We start from the raw sequence: 19,547 nt of genomic DNA, 5'->3' as shown, positions 1-19,547 counted from the left end.
TCCATGAAGTGTGTGTGTGTGTGTGTGTGTGTGTGTGTGTGTGTGTTTAACTACACTAGCTTGCATAAGCAAAGGCACAGGTTATTAATAGAACACGGGCAACTTACCATTGGCTATACCACTGAAGAAAATGATAAATTCCCTTGCTGCCCAGACACCATTAACAAGGAAGGGTAGGGTCTCATGAGCCTCTCCCCAGTGAGCATGATGGGGTGTTAATAGACCCCTATCTTGTGTAAAGAGTTCATGAGTACCTGTGTTGTGTCATGTCTGGAAGACACTGCTCCATAGCCCCTCCAATTCCGCTGGCTCCTACATTCTTTGGCTCGCTGTTATACAATGTTCCCGAACTTTAGAAGGAGCAATAAATATGTCACACTTAGGGTCAAGCCCTCATTGGGATCCTCTCCATCAACCTTTTCCCACAGCAAAATGCAGCTCCTCTGACCAGTCCTGAGAGAAACAGTAATCTATGCATATGAATACAAGTATCTTCAAAAGCCACCACGTCATTTTTTAATTTCCTGATTCCCAGTTAGTGATGACAAATATTTAATTTCCACCCAGGTGTATTACCATAGCTTTAGTGCATTGTAAACACATAATTATAAATCAGCAGGCAGACAAAATTAAACATCATACCTGTGTGTCAGGATTGGAAGAAAATGAATAGTTTGGTAAAACTATGTCATTATTACATCTAAATAAATCATAATGGAAGTGGAATGTTCAGTTGCTGGTCTACCCACAATGTATAATCTTGCCAAAGTCATGCATTATAAGCTTACTCTCAGTAGTAATGATTGACCAATTCACTTACTAACAGCATCCGAATCCTTAAATAATTTTAATCAAGTGAAGATTTCCTTCACAAAAGCCAAACAATTTATATCTCAATATATTAATTTCCTTTCTTATGTTTTAAGAGCAAAATCTGCAAGTACAGTATATTAATTTTTTCTTTAAAGAAAAATTTAACACTAAAATTGTTTTTTTAATATTTGATATATTCTTTATTTACATTTCAAGTGATTTTCCCTTTCCTGGATTCCCCCCTCCTGGAAAGTCCCATAAGCCCTGTTCCCTCCCCCTGTTCCGCAATCCATCCCTTCCCACTTCCCTGCTGCACTGAGCTTTTCCAGGACTGGGGGGGGGGGGGAACTTCTTCCTTCTTCTTGGGCACCATTTGATATGTGCATTGTGTCATGGGTATTCCAACCAGTCTTTGTTTTAAAAAGCTATGGCTCTATTGGAATTAAAAATCTTAAGTTTTCAAGTTAGGTTGCAATTTAAATCCTGTGTCCTTAATCCTGTGGTCCTTATTAGCCATTTGGCCCTATGGAAATTACTTAGGAACACTTCAGCTAAATGGTGGTTTATCTCTAGATTTCTTTGAGACAAAATCTTACTTCCAGGCTGTCATCAAACTTGCTATGGGGTAGAAGATGACCTTGAACTTCCTATTCCCTCCACTTCCTGAGTACTGAGTATTACAGGCAGGGGGCATCTGTATTGCTGGGGATTATACACAAGGTTTGTATATGATAGACAAGCGTTCCACAAGTGAGCTCCATCTCCAGACATCTATGGTTTTTCTCTTGCCTATGTATGCCACTAAGTCTCACTGTGTTGTTCTGGCTGTCCTTGAACTCACTGTGTATACCAGGCTGTCCTCAAACCCACAGAGATCCACCAGCCACTGCCTTGCAAGTGCTAGTGTTAAAGGTGTGTGCATGTATGTATATGCATAAGTATATGTGTATGTATGCATCCCACCAAGCCTCCTTTGCTTTCCTAAAGCCTCTGATGAAATCTTCAGATCAACAGGTAGTAAATGTTAGTCATTCTTCTACTGCAAGCATGTTGGAGACTCACTCCTCTCTGCTACACCCGGGAGGGGCAGGAGAGCACATTCCAAGAACAGTTCTGTATTTTTAGGAAACTGAGGTCTCAAGCCCCTTGTCGTGATTTCTTGGCATCTCCTCACAGGCATTCCCACAATTCCATTCTCGGACCATGTTCCAGCGTCCCAGCATGGTGGCACTTGCCTATAATCTCAGCACTCAGGAGGTTGAGGCAGGGAGATCAGGAGTTCAAAGTCATCCTACCATGCATAGCAAGTCTGGGGTCAGCCTGGGCTACATGGACGTTTGCTTTAAAGATCATTCTTTTGTTTTCTAACATAATTCAGTTGGGGCATGCAAACTCTTTGTATCAAATGCTTTAATCAAATACATTTTATATTAAATGATTTGTGTTTTCTTTTGTTTCACTTCAGACTTTTCCCTAGTTTTATTGATAAAAGGAGGAGCCCTCTCTGGAACAGACTCCTACCAGTCTTTGGTTAGCAAGACCTTTGGCTTTCCAGGGTACCTGCTGCTCTCTACCCTGCAGTTTATGTACCCTTTCATAGGTAAGATGGCTATGAAGACAGATGCCACAATAGTTGGTACCAGCATGGTCTTTTTTGAATGAATAACAGTAGCTTAAGTAGACATTTGAGAGTCATCAGAGACAATTAGTAGTTGTAGTGTTTTCCAAATTAAGTGTTTGCATATTAACCATTTTCTTTCTGATTTTCTGGTACTTTCAACCTATTCTGTCAACATTTTTTCTAAAATGAATGGAGAGTTAGTAAATGATTTACTTTTCCTTACCTGTCCTACTCTCTCTCTCTCTCTCTCTCTCTCTCTCTCTCTCTCTCTCTCTCTCTCTCTGTCTTTTTGTCTGTCTGTCTGTCTCTCTTTCTCTCATCAGAATATATATAAGTATAACATATATACAAAAATATCACACACTCACACACATACACACAGAGAGACATGTGTACACCTATATTCATGCATATACACACACAAATGCACACAAACACATAGGTATAATCACAAGGATTTGAGATTTAAAGTGAGTGACAAAAAGTCTCTCTTAAGGCTCAGTACAGTTATTTTTGTTTTATTTTGTTTTTTGAAAACATAAGGATTTGGGGGAGCTGTGTACCCATGTTTGTATGACAGTTGTGAAAATGTTGCCCCACTCTTTCTTAAATAGATAAAATGTTCATATAAATGAATGACCAAATTTACTTCATTTATAAAACATCTTATTCATTCTTTGAGAGTTTCAATGTTGACTTCATATTTTACATTAAAATCAAAGAACCCTGGAGCAAGTCCACATGTTTTCACAAAAATATAAAAATATCCTCCCTGCATTTCTATTGAGGTTATTTGAGGAGGGTTATGCCTTTAAATTTTACTGTGGTTATTTGATTTCAATTTAAGCAGCACAATATGTTCCTGAAAAAGTGTTTGGAAACTAACCTTCAACAACAAAATAAATCACATTCTAAATGGGTGTCAAACTCAATATTTGAGAGCTTTCTAGGGTAAACCAATTTTAAAGTGAAAATCTTCCTGAAGCTCAAGCTGACACTCTGATGTAAATGTATAAAGTGTAGTACAACCAATTTAAACTTATCCCCGACTAGCTTACAAATAAATGCGACTCAGACTATGGTTATTTTATTTGGCTTTGACAATTACTGGGTGGTCACCCCTAATTTATTCTTCTAACTGTTGGCCTGGTTACCTCTCTGGCCTGCTGTGTACCCCAAGTTCTCCTGGCTGTGTGCTTATCTTCAATCTCGCCTCCTGGCCACTTCCTCTCTCTCCTTCTTCCTCCTCCTCTTCTCATCTCCCTCCCCGCCCAAACTGGTCACTCCAAACCCACTTATCTCTAATCCCTCCAGTAGTTGGCTGTAGCCAATTTTATTTAACCAATAGTTTTAAATGAAGGAGCAAGATTTGCACAACAAAAGCTTGCAAACATGAGAAGTCACTCATAGACCTTTAGGTATAGAATTTAGCATTACAATACATAGCATTACATTACATAGCAATAGAACAAACCTCAACTTACAAGTTATCCTTAATCTGCATATACTAGTAAGTATATATAATACATGTTAAAATACGTAAATATTTAGAAACTAATAACTTCTGGCATTTAGAATATGCAAGATAAAAATATTACATCCTTATTAATGACCATTCTTGTCCCTGTGTTTTCAGCTATGATAAGTTACAACATAATAACTGGAGACACTTTGAGCAAAGTTTTTCAAAGACTCCCAGGAGGTAGGTAAAAATGAGAGATGTGATGTGTTTGCATAAGCTTATGTTGCATAGCCATCATGTAATTCATAAATATTTATAAATAAAATATTTGATGAAAGGTTGCACTACCTCACAGACTTCACAGTTCCCACGATACACATCCATCCCAGGCCATAGATCTATATTAGCTTTTAAGAGTTGCTATTTTTCTCTGGACATGGAAGTATATGGTTTTATTAATCCAACACTCCAGAAGCAGAGGCAGATAGATCTCTCCAAATTCCAAGTCACACTGGTATATAGAGTGAGTTCTAGGACAGCCAGAGCTACATGGAGAAACCCTGTGTTAACAAAACAAAACCCAAGAAGCTAGTCTTCATAAGCTTCCTTTTGCTTTTTTTTTTTTTTCAGATTACCAGGTAAATGCCACCAAAGAACATATAGTTTTCTGAGTCTTGCTTCTCTCATTCAGTGGGCTGTATGTAGCTGAGATTTGTCACTCCCTAGGACGCTCTCAAGAGCCCATTTATATTCCTGCTGTTAGGAGTATTCCATACTATGGTAATAGAAAACAATTAATGTGTCGCTCCACTAAGGAACATTTGTATTGTTTCCATGGTGGGGCAATTGTGCATGTATCACAGAACTACTTCCTGTTCATCATGTTACCATGTCCTGGTTATGAGAGTGATTCAGAAGGCACATATATATTTGCCTTCTGACTTTGAGGCTATTGGGGCTAGAGAGATGGCTCCCTGGTTAAGAGCATTGGCTATTCTTGCAGAAGACCAGGGTTCAATTCCTAGTATTTATATGGTGACTCACAACCATCTGTAACTCCAGTTCCAGGGCATCCTGCACCCTCTCCTGACCTCCCTGAGAACTAGTCATATATACAATGCAAAGACACACATACACCAAAATAGCCATGTACATTAAATAAACAAACAAATTAATAAATAATTTTTAAAGAGGCTATTTATAGGAATGCAAAATTCTATGACAACATATGAAGTATAGGCTAATTTTTTATTATTGTTTATATTTTGTGGTATGTTTCTTTTTTCTTTTTTCTTTTTTAGCTTGCACAGTCTTTTTTTTTTTAACATTTTTTTTTTACTCATTTAATGTATATGAGTACACTGTAGCTGTCTTTGGCCACACCAGAAGAGGGCATCAGATCCTTTTACAAGTGGTTATGAGCCACTATGTGGTTGCTGGGAATTGAACTCAGGACCTCTAGAAGAAGAGCAGTCAGTGCTCTTAACCACTGAGCCATCTCTCCAGCCCTCGTATGTTTCTATTGTAACATGATTGTTTTTGTTTATTAACTCAAAATAATCTTTATATATGATTTATGTTTTTTAATTCATTGTTCATAATGAAATGTTTAGGTAGTTAATATGTCACCAGTGTGTTATTTATAGCTGCAAACTAAATACTATTTACTATATTTTAGTCGATCCTGGAAGCTGGTTTATTAGTCGACACTTCATTATTGCAGTTTCAACGGTTACATGTACTCTGCCATTGTCGCTGTACCGAGATATAGCAAAGCTTGGGAAGGTAATTTTTACATTTTAAAGATTGATTTATTTTTATTTTTTATGTATACAAGTGTTCTGCTTGCATGTAGGGATCGGCACCATAGGCTTGCAGGAGTCAGAAGAGAACAATCGATCTCTGGAACTGGAGTGTTTACAGAGGGTGTGAGCTGCCGTGTGGGTGCTGGAGATCCATCCCAGGTCCTCTGTACGAACAACCAGTACGCTTAACCACTGAGCCTTCGCTCCAGCCTCATGTTTGCATTTTAAATAGCCCTCAGCTTTATGGATTTACAGCTTATTCAAGTTACAAGCATGCTAGTATACTAGCTACAAGTATGCTTGAGCAAACTGTGATTCGCTCATTGGAGGAAACTGCTGGTTGAATGTGAAGAAAATATGTTCTTCCTTTTTCTTCACTAACATAGGTAACATGATATCAGACAATAGTTTTAAATTTAGAAAATATAGAGAACTATATTTAAACTAAGTCTACTTTATTAGAAAGTGTTCCATCCTTCTCATGGATAATTTCAACAGTTAAACTAAGTGTGACAAAGAAAGGTTGAGCATTTGAAGACATAAATGCTTAATCTTAGTTAAGCATTATACAATCTATACTTGTAACAGTGTACAATCTGTGCATGTAACATTGTACAATCTATACAGGTAACATTGTACAATCTGTACATGTAACATTGTATAATATATGCATATAACATTATATAATATATGCATGTAACTTTGTATAATATATGCTTATTGTGGTACCCCTAATCTATATTATGTTTTGTGTATCAATCAAAATTAACAGTAAATCCAATTATCCTGGAAATAATGTAAAATCTTTTTATTTGTAAATTACAACATCTATTATGCACATTTTCCACTCAGTAAATTTAAATATCAATTTATTGATTAATTAATTAATATGATGTATGATGCTAAATATTTTAAATAAAATTAAATTACTATTCAACTTACCCGTAGAAGCTTATTTATATCAACTATCTATTATCTGCCTGTATATTGTTTTAATTTATTTTATGTACATGAGTACACTGTTGCTGTCTTCAGACACACCAGAAGAGGGCACCTTTTACTATTACAGATGGTTGGAGCCACCATATGGCTTCTGGAAATTGAACTCAGGACCTCTAGAAGAGTAGCCCTTGCTCTTAACCACTGAGCCATCTCTCCAGCCCCCTATCTGCCTATACTTTATTTTCTTATTGCCAAAAAATGTTTCTGTTTTACCCAAAATATAATTAGTACTATGTCTATATGGTCAAACATTCTGATAATGATAAATTATGAGATACTATATTTAAACTAAGTCTACTTTATTAGTCTGTATTGAAAACTGCAACCACCAAGCAATACTCCTTGCTTTCATGTTTGACATCGTACATTCAGTGATGAGTCCCCCTTTTCCAGGCAGATTTAGGCAGTCACCATTCCTGAGTGTCCTTACCACCAAGCTTTCCATCCCTAATGTCCACCCAGAGAGAAGCAAGGATGTATTAAAAGGCAGGCCAAACATTGCAGCTCATACCTGTAATCCCAGCATTTGGGAGCTGTAGAGAGAGGCAGGCAAATCTCTATGACTTTGAAGCCAACCTGATCTACCCATACTTCTAGGCCAGTAAGGGCTATAGAATAAGATCTTGTCTTTAAAAAAAAAATAGTGCATCAAAAGGAAATTTTTTATGTGTCAGTTATTATATGAATGAGTAAGCAATTTTTTTCTTCACAAGTTCAATATAGATATATAAATGTAACCTTCTGAGAGTAGAAAGGAAAACAGTATGGGGAAAATGGTAATACTGAACATATTAATTACCTCCATGTCCCCTGAAGGTATCATACTGAAATCCCGATGAACAGAGCATAGTACTGGCCCCCTCTGGAATATGCCTCTGACATTTGAATACCACCTATTACTGTCTAGCTGTGAACTTCAATTTGCTGATTTTTCTTCATGTTCTTCACAAGACCAAAAACTCATCATAGATATGAATTTCAAAATAAACATTAAAATTTTTAACCCAATGTTAATAATAATCACATGAAACAAAAGCATTCTGAGACTTTTTCCCTCTTGTCATTGAAACCTTCTCAAATGTGCTTACTCATTTTAAATGAAGACTCACGACACAAACCTACTGGAATAAGTGTACATATGGAGGGGAGCACATGCACACACCCACCAGCTTGTGCTTTAACCAGATGAAGTAGGTATAGCGCTGAGAGGAAGACAAAGAACAGACCCAGAAACAGAGCAAAGGGCAAACTGCACCAGACAAATAGACGAACTGGGCTGGAGAACAAAGAGGAAATGGCAGACATTAAAAAAAAATGGGGATGAGTGTATGAGTAGCATAGTTTGGCATGTTATGTTAAAAGAAAGGGCGGGCGATAAAAATAGAAGCAATTATAGATAGAAAGCCCCGTAAGTCAATACTAAAATGGAGCCCAAAGAAAACAAGATATTTCCACTCTTACTTTCCTAAGTTAAAAGTCCTCACATTGACGGGCAGTGGTGGTACACACATTTAATCCCAGCCCTTGGTGGGCAGAGGCTGACAGCTCTATAAGTTCAAGGCCAGCATGGTCTACACAGGAAGTTCCAGGGCAAATCTTCACTTTGTATCCTGTGCCAGAAGTAAATAAAAACCCTTAAAGCTTTGTTGCAAAATCACGGTGGACACTTGATCCTCTGTTTGTGGCTCAGGAACAAAAATCATGATATGATAAGTAGTCACATACCCACGAATGTAGAGACCAGTCTACATGTGTATGAACCACTTGGGGACTGGATAAAGACAATCTATGAAAAAGTTCATAGATTTTTTTTGTTGTTGTTAATTCTATTTTTATTGGATATTTTACTTATTTACATTTCAAATATTATCTCCTTTCCCTGTTTTACCTCCACAAACCCCCTATCCCATCCCCTCTCCCCCTATGCTTCTATGAGGGTGCTCCCCCACCCACCCACTCCTACCTCACTGCCCTAGCATTCCCCTACACGGGGGCATCTAGCCTTCACAGAACCAAGGGCCTCCCCTCCCACTGATGGCAGATAAAGCCATCCTCTGCTACATATGCGTCTGGAGCCATGGACGTTCCATATGTACTCTTTGGTTGGTGATTTAGTCCTAGGGAGCTCTTGGGGTCTATTGGTTGATATTGTTGTTCTTCCTATAAACCCCTTCAGCTCCTTCAGTCCTTCCCCTAACTCCACCATCGGGGACCCTGTGCTCAGTCTGATGGTTGGTTGCAAGCATCCACAGGTGTATTGGTCAGGCTCTGGCAGAGCCTCTCAGGAGACAGCGATATCAGGCTCCTGCCAGCGAGCACGTCTTGGCATCAGCAATAGTGTCTGGGTTTGGTGTCTACGTAAGGGATGGATCTCCAGGTGGGACAGTCTCTGGATGACCTTTCCTACAATCAGTGCTTCACTCTTTGTCCCTGTTCTTCCTTTAGACAGGAGCAATCTGGTTTAAAATTTTAGAGATGGGTGGGTGGCCTCATCCATCAACCAGGAGGCCATGCCTAATCTCTGGCTATTGTCTCTAAAGATTCTCCTTCTCCTTTGTTGGTAGATTTTTAACATGGTGCGCTGTTTTGCATAATGTATCTGCATCCTATACTGATGATGTCTTTGCATCTCTTTTTGCAGATCTCTTTCATCTCTACAATTTTAACATCTGTAATTCTTGGAATTGTAATGACAAGGGCCATTTCCTTGGGGCCAAACATGTAAGTGTTGTTGCATCTTTGATTTTACATCGAGATTTGCTTGAACATAGCATATTCTGGAAAGCAAGTAAAATACAGAAGTGAAAAGATACAGCCAGATGTGAGGAGGCAGCCAGTTCGAGATTTCAAAGTCATTTTCAGCTATGTAGCAAGGTCAAGGCCAGACTGAGACACAGGAGATTCAGTCTCAAAATAGGAAATCAGTAAGAAAAGATGGGGAAAAGGAAGAAAGAAGGAGGTCATAAGAAACACCATATAGTTAGTACTTAAAAGAATAAAAGACTTACAGTCAGTAAATGCACTGAGAGACCTGCAATGTACTAAACAATATAGAAGTTAATTTACACTATGTTTTAAACAGTGCAAATTTAAGTATAATGACTTAAACTTTTATACGGAGAAATAAATCTATGCAGCCGTACATAATAAAGGGTTTTATTCACTGGATGTATATAACACTGTGAGGCAGTATCAAAGAGGGGAAAGGGAGAGAGAGAATTAGGAAACTTGAGAAGTCGATGGATCAGAACTCACTTATGCTCCAGGAGGGGCAAACAATGCTCCCATCTCCACTGCACATTCTATTCACCTGACTAGCTTAAATCACTGACGTGCTTGCACCCCACCCACAGAGCCTCTGAGAGCATCTGCTTAGGGGCCAGGCAACTGTACTCCTTACAGAACAATTAGAATCCATGAGCTAGGAGCTAGAAAGAACCTCTGACCCAGAGACTGGCCACAAGTATAGGTCAGCTGCCCCCCTCCATCCCCACACGAAACCAGGGCTTTCCGTTTCTTCCTGTTGGCCCATGGTTGATGGTTCATTCTTCACCTGTGCTTGCCAGTATTTATTTTTATGTGGAAAGTGTCATGTGACAGACTGTTCTGAATACAAAGAGAAATAAAATGTCTTTGCTCTCAAGGGTCTCCCCATTTAGTGGGGAAATAACCTCCGTAGATAACTATCAGGGAAACTATCAGGAAAGGTTGCTCGCTTCCTGTCGGGTTACATGAGCTCGTTTTGTGGCTAAAGAGCTTAAAGATCTCTTGTTTGTTTGGGTTCTAAACAAAATGTAGCCTTAATTTCCTCTACTGGTAATATATTTTATCTGAGACTGGATTTTTACACTGATGGGGATTATTTATTTAACTCTCCCAATATTTAGATGTCTAGGACGTAGGCCTTTTCATATGGTGCCACCTTCTCTTTCTGTTTGAATAGCTCTGCAAACAACTTCTGCTTGCCCTGTTTACAACCAGGCTAATGAAATCTCTGTAGAGGTTGGCACAGTAGCTAGCCAAGCAGGCTTCTTTCTGGAAATAAGACAGGCAAAGATGCTTATCATCCATAAAACATGAGAAATCCAATACGCCGTGTGTGCTTTTCTTCATTTTCAGTTCAGATGAATGATCAGAAAAGCTGTAGATTCCTCTCCCCCTAGGTCTTCGAAAATGGTATTTGAAAAAAGATCTTTAAACCCACTATCAGAAGAGAGGCAGGTCTGTAACGGCTGCTGGTATTGACCTTGTTACCATGGAAACACCTTTTTAGTGGTTGTGTTTTAAAAATAAAACACAATTCAATTTCCTTTTCCATAACTCATAGGGCCATAAATTCTGCTTTCTGGTATGATTTCAAATAGCCACAGCCCAACAACTTTCTGTTCCTCTTGCAAATTATGTTCAATTTTATTGTATTTTCTAGATCTTTGCTTTATAAAAATTGGGGTAGAAAGGCATTTTAATTGTTTTCCAAAAAGGGTGTAAGTATAACAATGCAATAACACACCTGGGTTTTTTCCTATTTTTTGTAACTGAAATAAGAGGCATTTTAAAACATTCTTTATTTGAAATATGATTAATATTTATATCTTACAATCAGTGTGGAAATGATAACATGTAATCAAACTTAAAACTTTTTTGTAAGACATCTGTTAAAGGATTTTAGTCAATAACTTAGCATTCTAAACACAACTGGAGTATATATGTCTATACTATACACGGACATGTAGATATACAAAAATGTACCTTAGAATCTGGCAAACATTAATTTCCTTACTCTGTCCATTCTAAGCCTGAAACTCTACAATTTAATAAACTAGATAGGATTCAAGAGAGGATCAGGGAAAAAATGAGAAAAAAATATGTAAACGTACATATTTGAGGAAAAGTTCTGATTAGTTCTGACAAACGTCAATCACTTAACTGTTATGACATAAGAATTGTTGCTGCTTTTGTTGTAAATGATAATCACCAAATGGTAATATGACTGCAGTAAAAGACAATTTATTAACCCAACACTAAAGGTTCAAGGTTGGCTGCTGGGTATGGTAATCAGTATGTTATATCCAGGAGCTCAGTTAATGAAGTCAGAAGTGGCTCTTCTTTATCTCCATCCCTTTTTCCTACTCTTGTTTGAAATGCCTGCTCAGTGTCTTAAGAGAACAGCAGGTAGTCTCAGCTTTTATCTATTCAGGTCTAAGTCCACAGAAAGAGAAAGAGTCTTCTCTTTCAGGTGCTTTCAGTCCACTGCAAGGATTATTTCCAATTGGCCCTATAAAAGATTCCTACCCCAGGATCTGTGTTGAGTTGCTTGTGATCTGGTGCTAGGTACCCACCCTTGGAACTAAGAATAGGCTCACACCAAGAATGCATTCAGACTGAATAGGAAAATGAGTGTCCCCTAAAGACAGCAAAGCAGTAATGATTAGAAATGTGGAGGGGGCCAGTGTGCCCTGCAAATTACAGTACCCATTTAGATTACAGGGGTTTCATTACATGGTATGAGAAGAATTTAAGATATAAGTAAATGATAAATATCCACATGGAAAAAAATACTCCTATTGGAACCTGGAGAAATGGTTTAATGAAATTTTAAAAAGAAAGAAAGAAAGAACAAAAGAAAGAAAGAAAATGAAAGAAAAAAGAAAGAAAGAAAGAAAGAAAGAAAGAAAGAAAGAAAGAAAGAAAGAAAGAAAAAGAAAACTCCCACAGTGTTTCTAACAAAGTGTTTCATGTCATTTATGTATTTAAAGACCATATGGTATAACTGTTCAGTAAGTTATTTTAGTAGAAAACAATCTAGACAAAGCTCTCTTTTTTTCTTCTGTCTTCCCAATCTTCTTGTTTAATAAAGGGTATGAATGAGGTGAAGTGGTGGGCAAAACTGGCCTAATGTGAAAAAGGAGCTGAAATACCTTGTTTCATTTTAAAGGTAGGAACTATCGAGCAAATTATAGATCAAGTCAAAAGATGAATCTAAAAGTGCTATATTGACTCATTTGGGAAGGAAGGGGTGAGACAAGGTCTTACTATGTAGCTCTGGCTGTCCTGGAACTCAACATGAAGACCAGGCTGGCCTCAAACTCACAGAATCCATCTACCTCTATCTCCCAAATGCTGGGATTAATGGTCTGTGTCACCACATCCGGCTTCTAGGAACTCTTGAAGGCATTTGGGGCATTGTTTGCATGGTCCTTAGCTGGGATATTCATTCTTGAAATTGTGGCCTAAAGATACAGAGGGAAAAATGCAATGGAGATCATGTAGGCAATGCGAGTTTGACATCAGGAACTTCTGTTGCTGTCCCGGAATGGTGATCAGAAAAGGACTCAGAACTTGAGTATTTTGGCTTTGTAAGTTTGTAGCTTTTTACCAAAAGGAAATGAGAAGGGTTCTCTACTTAGAGATAAAACAGTAATTTTTCTTGTTGAATTTTCTGTATTCATCTCTTAGGCATCTTCTTGTAGGATACTTCATGTCGTTCATCTTGCTACAAGAACCCATAGAACAGAGGTCACATTTGCTCTTTCATGCTGTATGCTTAGCTTTCCAGAAAGTTCAGCACAGCCTTCGGTGCTCAGTAAAGAATTGCCAGATCACCAGTTGGAAAGCTATCATACGCTTTCTTGCTTAAGTCAGTTCATCCCCGGGATTGGCTGAACCCAATTTTGATATAATTAAAAAATAGGAATCAATTTGAAGCAATGTAATTTTCTTGTGAAAGCATTTACTATCAAGGAAAACTTTTCTAAGTTTACTTTCAAACCCAGATCATAATGACAACTGACCCCCATTTTCCTTTCACCTGCTTCCCCCACTATATAGATAATGTGTTTAAGACATAGCTAGAGTTTTGACAGTTCTGAAACAGAAGTGTGGCCAGATAAAGCTCCCATTTTAATTGAGCTATTCATGCAGCCCAAGGTAAGGGCAAAGGGGAGAACAGAAGCCTGGAAGAAGGTTGCCCGTGGCAAGAGTCCAGGCACAGGAAAACTGGTACAGTATATGTACATGGAGAGTAGACATGAAGAAGAAGGAGCCTTTAAGCTGATACAGTTAATTAGCCTTAGTGACTACATGAAGGGGCTAAGGGAGCAAGAGTAGTTAAGTAGGGTGATGGTTGACACCAAGGTTTTTAGCTTAGACAACTGGATTCATAGGTGATCCAGAACTCACCACCAAAGGCTGAAATAGATGAGTCTAGTGTCAATCAATGCCTACTGAGTCAGTTGTTCTAGGTTGTGGGGTTACAAAGGTAAACATAACCCACTATGCCTCTATGGGTCTATTAAAGTTTATTGAAGGTAGAGTTGGGCATATAACCATCAGCAATCCAAAGAACACTCATAATTCTAACAAACATTCATAATATTAAAAAATGGAAGTCTGGGGAGAGATGGTTCAGTCATAATGTGTCTATGGCATAGCACGGGGACCTGAATTCAACTCTCTAGCACCCCTTTTGTAAAGCCAAATCATCGGTGTATGCTTGTGATCCCAGCACTAGGAAAATGGAGACAGGAAGATTTTTGGGCTTGCTTGACAACCAGTCTGAACCAATCCAGGTTCATTCCCCCTTCCCAAATAGATATTAACATCATAATAGGAAGCCATTAAAGAGACCTCTTAAAAACTGTGATAAGATGATAAAATATTGCTCTCCACAATAGATGGCTTCCAGCAGGGCTGTGGGAGGGGAAAGGCTCAGCCCTATTGAAGGGGTAGGCCACTGAGAATTTGAGCAAGCTCTAGAAAGTATAGAGATAACACACATTAGACTTTTTTTTTTTTTTTTTTTTTGCTGGGGGAAGGTCACAGGGGAGAGGGTGGACTGGGAAGTGAATGTAATAGGGATATATGATATGAAATCCTCAAAGAATATATAGAAATATTATGGTGGGGGAAGAAGGATATGATGGAAAAGTGACTGAGGAAGACCCTGGTGTTGTCCTCTGACCTTTACATGCTCATGTTCTTACCCATACCCAAAATGGTGTTCTTCAAGTGATACACAAAACACACACCAATAATGATAATAATGATGGTAATCATAAGTATTTTCTTTTCTTTTTATTGGATATTTTCTTTATTTACATTTCAAATGTTATCCCCTTTCCCCGTCCCCTCTCCTATCATATACCCCCTCCCCCTACTTCTATGAGGGTGTTCCCCAACCCACCCACTCCCTCTCTGGCATTTCCCTACACTGGGGCGCTTTCTGAAGTAAGATCCTACTCTACTCCCACCCACCTGCCTGTTTGTGCCAAATCAGTCCAGGGGAATCAAAGAGTAGATGATAATCAGAATCAAAGGAAGTTGATATCTCAAGTGATGAAACGTGTTCATGATTATATGACTTGTTTCACATAGATTGGTTTTTGTCAGAGCAAAACTAAATTCTGCCCCACCCCTCTCCCAAATCAGCATTAAGTGGTCTGAAATTTTAAATCAATTTTTAAAAATTGTATTTAAAGTAAGTGAATCCATTTTGACATTGAGAGTAATCACAGTGGAGGATCACACACACACACACACACACCCGCAGCTCATGTCAAACTCAGATCTCTAACAGAGTCAGACACCAATGAGATGGGAGGGAGCAGAGGCTGAGAGGCCAGCTGATGCTGAGCTTGGGGAAGTGGTCAGGTCTGCCTGTCACTTAGAGCTTGTGCTATGACAGAAAACAGGAAGTGCTGAGCTGTGCCTAGGGGTATCCAGAGCATTTAACTCTAAGCTGTGTCTGATTGAAGCAGTTAATTTAGAACAGGTTCTACCCACACTGGATTACTCCGAAGCATCCTGTGCTCTGCTGAAGAGTTGGACTGTGTTACCAGAAGGTACAACATGTTCTGAGCCTCTGGACCCAGAGGTGCAGTGTCCTAAGACCCAGTAGTAATACCTTGAAGTTTAGTTGCTGTTTTGCTATTATTAGAAACAGGGGCTCATTATATAGCCCAGGCTAGCCTGAAATTTGCTCTGTAGACCAGGCTAGCCCCAATCTTACAGACATCCATCCACTTGCCTCTGCCTCCTGAGTGCTGAGATTTCAGGTGAGACACCATGCCCAGCCTGAAGCTTGTTTCTACCACTTCATGAAGACAGATTTATTTGGTAGGACAACATTTCTGATCCCTCAGCCATTGTGAAGATAACAAATTTAAGTTCTTAATCAAGATAAGATGCCTGAATCCAAGAATCCAAACCATCACCAACATCTGGAAGCTCACAACCAGCTGTAATCTCAGCTCCAGGGGATCTTGTGTCTTCTGGCCTCTTCATGCATCCCCACACATGACATATACTCTCGCAGACATACATATAAATAAAAATGATTAAAAATAAGTCATTTCTTTAAAAGCATATAGGACTATGTATAGCTCTGTGGTTAGCGTGCAGGAAAACCTGCTTTTGAACCCCAGTACCTCCCACCAAACAGGCTAAACAGATTATATAATGAACAACTGTTAAGTTTTTTTTTAATATAAAGGAAGCAATCGTTTCTTTTTGAAGTGCTGGTTGTTCTAAGGCAGCAAACTGCTCTATGCCAAGCCCTAAATGATCTTTTCCTCTCTTCACAATTTGTAATTCATAGGCACTAAAGTTTTCAAAATGAAGTCCCTTCCTTTCTCTTACTCTTCCTACCCTCTTCTCCCTTTGCCCTGTTGACTTTTAGGCCTCCTGTCCTGCTGCGCCTTCTAGAGAGATCAACCTCTCAGTCCATTCCTGCACCGCCCCCCACCACCCTGGGATCCCACCCCATGCCCCACCCCTCCCTCACCCTCCGCCTCTTCCCTGTTCCAGACCCTCTCCTCCAGGATCCCAAAGCACCCTGGGGTTGTTTGTTTGTTTTTTTGTTTTTGTTTTGTTTTCGACTTTTTCTAGCACACCAAGGGTAGCTCACTGGTGTCTGAGTCCCACCCACTCCCAGCGGGCGTGACACAAGCCACTCTTTTTCATGGTGTGTGTCTTCCATATGGTTCTCCAGAGTTGTGACTTAAACATCCAGTTTCCTTTCACAAAATATTGATGTCTCTTCTTTTAGTAAAAGATTCTGGGATTTCAGGACAGAAGGGGAATCCATGTATCCTATCTGCTCTTGTTTAGTTAGATAGTGGACTGTGTGTGTGTGTGTGTGTGTGTGTGTGTGTGTGTGTGTGTGTTCGAGTGCATGTTTTGATACCTGCAGAGGCAAGAAGAGATCCAGTATGGATAGTGGGAAGAGAACCAGAATCCTCTGGAACAGCAGGAAGTGCTTTCAACTGCCAAATCATCTCTCTAGACCCAGGTTAAAATTTTCAGTATTGATTTGCATGGAAGTGTAAGTGCAATTTTAATTATTTCAGACATTTTAGGCCTTAGAAAAGTTATTTCTATGTGAAGTTTATACCCTGCTGTGATCTAATGGAGAAGGTTGGTGTATTAGTCAGGGTTCTCTAGAGCAGCAGAATATATAGAATGAGTATATACATACATACATATATATATATATGTTTATGGCCATGGTACACTTAATTGAACAATGGTTGCCTATAAATGGAAGTTTCAAGAATCCAATAGTTACTCAGTCTATGAGGATAAATATCTCACTTGGCATTCCATATATGTTGGAATTCCATAGAAGTAGTCGCTAATGACAATTATGAGGAATGGGCTTGCTATCAATATGAAAGCAAGCAGGTAAAAAGCAAAATCTTCCTTCTTCCATGCCCTTAAATAGAAGGAGTGGACCAGATTACAAGCAGGTCTTCTCTCCTCAAAAGATCTAGATTAAAGGTGTGTCTTCTTTAATCTAGAAGACAATGGCAACTATCCAGATTAGAAGTAGAACTTCCCACTTCAAATCAAGAAAAAAAAATCCCTCACAATTGTGCTCCATTTGGAGATTTTAGTTAATTCCTGATGTAATCAAGTTGACAACCAAGAATAGCTGTCACAGATAGATAAGTAATTATTTCTCAAAAATTACCCAATTAATTACTGCAACATTATTTCTAATAATGAAGATAAAGAAACAATGTAAGTTTCTACCCACTGATAAATAAGGAGCAAACACATACAACATAATAATATTCCACCATTAAAAAAAATCAATTCATGTCATGTGCCACAACAGGGGACTAAAAATCATTATATAAAATAAAGCCACACACAGAAAGACAAGTACTATATGATCTCACTCACTTGTGTAATATTTTAAAAGCTGATCTCAGGAAGGGCTTAGTGGTACATGCCTTTACTCCCAGCACTAGAGAGGTGGAAATAAGCAGATCTGTAGGAATCTCAGGCCAGCTAAAGTATATAGCGAGACCTTGTCCCCAAAAAGCAAAGAAAAAAAGTTACTTTCGTACAAGTTAAAGAGTCAAATGGTTGCCACAGGAGGCTGAGGAGGAGGTATATGAAGACACAATTAACCAAAATAAGTTCCATGTTCTATATTCAGTGGAATGGTTATTGATAATGATAATGTACTGTTTATTGTTAAAAGGCTAGAACAAAGTATTTTACATATTTTTATGATAAAGAATAAATGATTGAGTATGTATACGTGTTTGTATGTGCATGTGTGTGCATGTGAGAGAGAGAAAGAGAGACAGGGGTGGGTAGATTGATCAAGAACCAATTGGGGAATAGGACCTTCAGTATTCACATGCAGATTCCTGATCAAAACATCAGAAGCATCCCCTACACATGTATGTTTGTGTGTATGTGTGTGTTCATCCTGATTTAAAAATTACCTGGTATCACACATCACAACAAAATCACATGGTGCTCCATACATATGCAGATTTTTATTCAAATACAAAACATAACAAATGTTCTACCAGCTTTATTCTGAGTCCCTTCTTTACCTGCCAGTTTCTAATCTCTGTTACTCTATATGTTATCCAAAGATTAAAAGAAGAAAGAGTAAGAAACATCAGAATTATTGTTTAGATGGAATCTTTGGGAAGAAATCTATGAGAGTCAACCCTTAAAAATATTCCTTCATTTAAAACCACAAATTGGGTTTTAAGTGCATGTGCCTGTTTAAAACATCCAATAAGTTTGATTTGGTAAAATTATGGAAAACTAACAGCTTGCTTGCTATGTCTATGAAAATAAATACTGAATCATGTGCTTTTGTGTATTTGCTAAAATTCATATGCTTTTCTGCACTAATCTGTTAATATGGTACATGCACTAACAGATGTTTGTATAAGACTAGCCTGGAATTTAATATGAAGGCCATTTTGGTGATATATTAATCATACAAATACATATAATAAAGCTTGGATGTATTGCTAATGTTTTTGTATTTGACATTTGTCATCTAAAGGCAGAAAGATTATAACTTGATTTGTTTTCTGCTAGGTTGGGTACCAAATTTTATGTCATTTCATAAATTGTACCAGGAGGAGATAGCCATTCCTTTTCTTCTCTTCTCTCTTTTCCTCCCTCCCCGTGTCTCTTTCTCCCTCCCCATCCCCATCCCCATCCCTTTGTTCGTTCTTGCCTCCCTTCCTCCCTCTCTCTCTGAGAACCTGTTTCTGAACTCAGTCCTAGTCTGTGACAAACCATTGACAACCCACATCCTGTTACCTCTATAGCTTTCCTAGATTTGGAACACATTGCTCACTCAGAGCCTATCAGAAAACTAGAGTCTTCTTCTAATACTGCCCAACAGGGATCATTTCATTTAATAAATATATTAAATAACTGTGCATGTTTCAGTTGCTCATTAAGGCTGGAATTTGCCAGGCTGATTGGAGAGAAAGAGAGCAGTGGAGGCAGCAGGTGGCAGTATCTCCCACTCAAAAAACAGAGATTCCCAGCAGGTCCGGAAACAGTGGGGGGCCTCTCT

General features: G+C 38.6%; 1 protein-coding gene across 3 annotated transcripts in view; it reads left to right on the top strand.

Annotated features, from left to right (window-relative positions):
• Slc38a11 (solute carrier family 38 member 11) overlaps positions 1-19,547 on the top strand; it is a 45,378-nt gene that overhangs the window by 3,654 nt on the left and 22,177 nt on the right. The window contains exons 4-7 of one of the 3 annotated variants that reach the window (XM_052181145.1): positions 2,279-2,413; positions 4,071-4,136; positions 5,575-5,681; positions 9,345-9,424. In XM_052181145.1, the coding sequence (XP_052037105.1) occupies positions 2,279-2,413; positions 4,071-4,136; positions 5,575-5,681; positions 9,345-9,424 (388 nt within the window). Of the gene's footprint in view, positions 1-2,278; positions 2,414-4,070; positions 4,137-5,574; positions 5,682-9,344; positions 9,425-17,274; positions 17,310-19,547 lie in introns of those variants that run through there. The other 2 variants (XM_052181146.1, XM_052181147.1) reach the window with 2 other exon arrangements.

This window comes from Apodemus sylvaticus, chromosome 5 (assembly GCF_947179515.1).
Source record: "Apodemus sylvaticus chromosome 5, mApoSyl1.1, whole genome shotgun sequence".
Lineage (NCBI taxonomy): Eukaryota > Metazoa > Chordata > Mammalia > Rodentia > Muridae > Apodemus > Apodemus sylvaticus.
The sequence above is the reverse complement of the archived record's forward strand: the minus strand, read 5'-3'. Positions and strand labels throughout refer to the sequence as shown.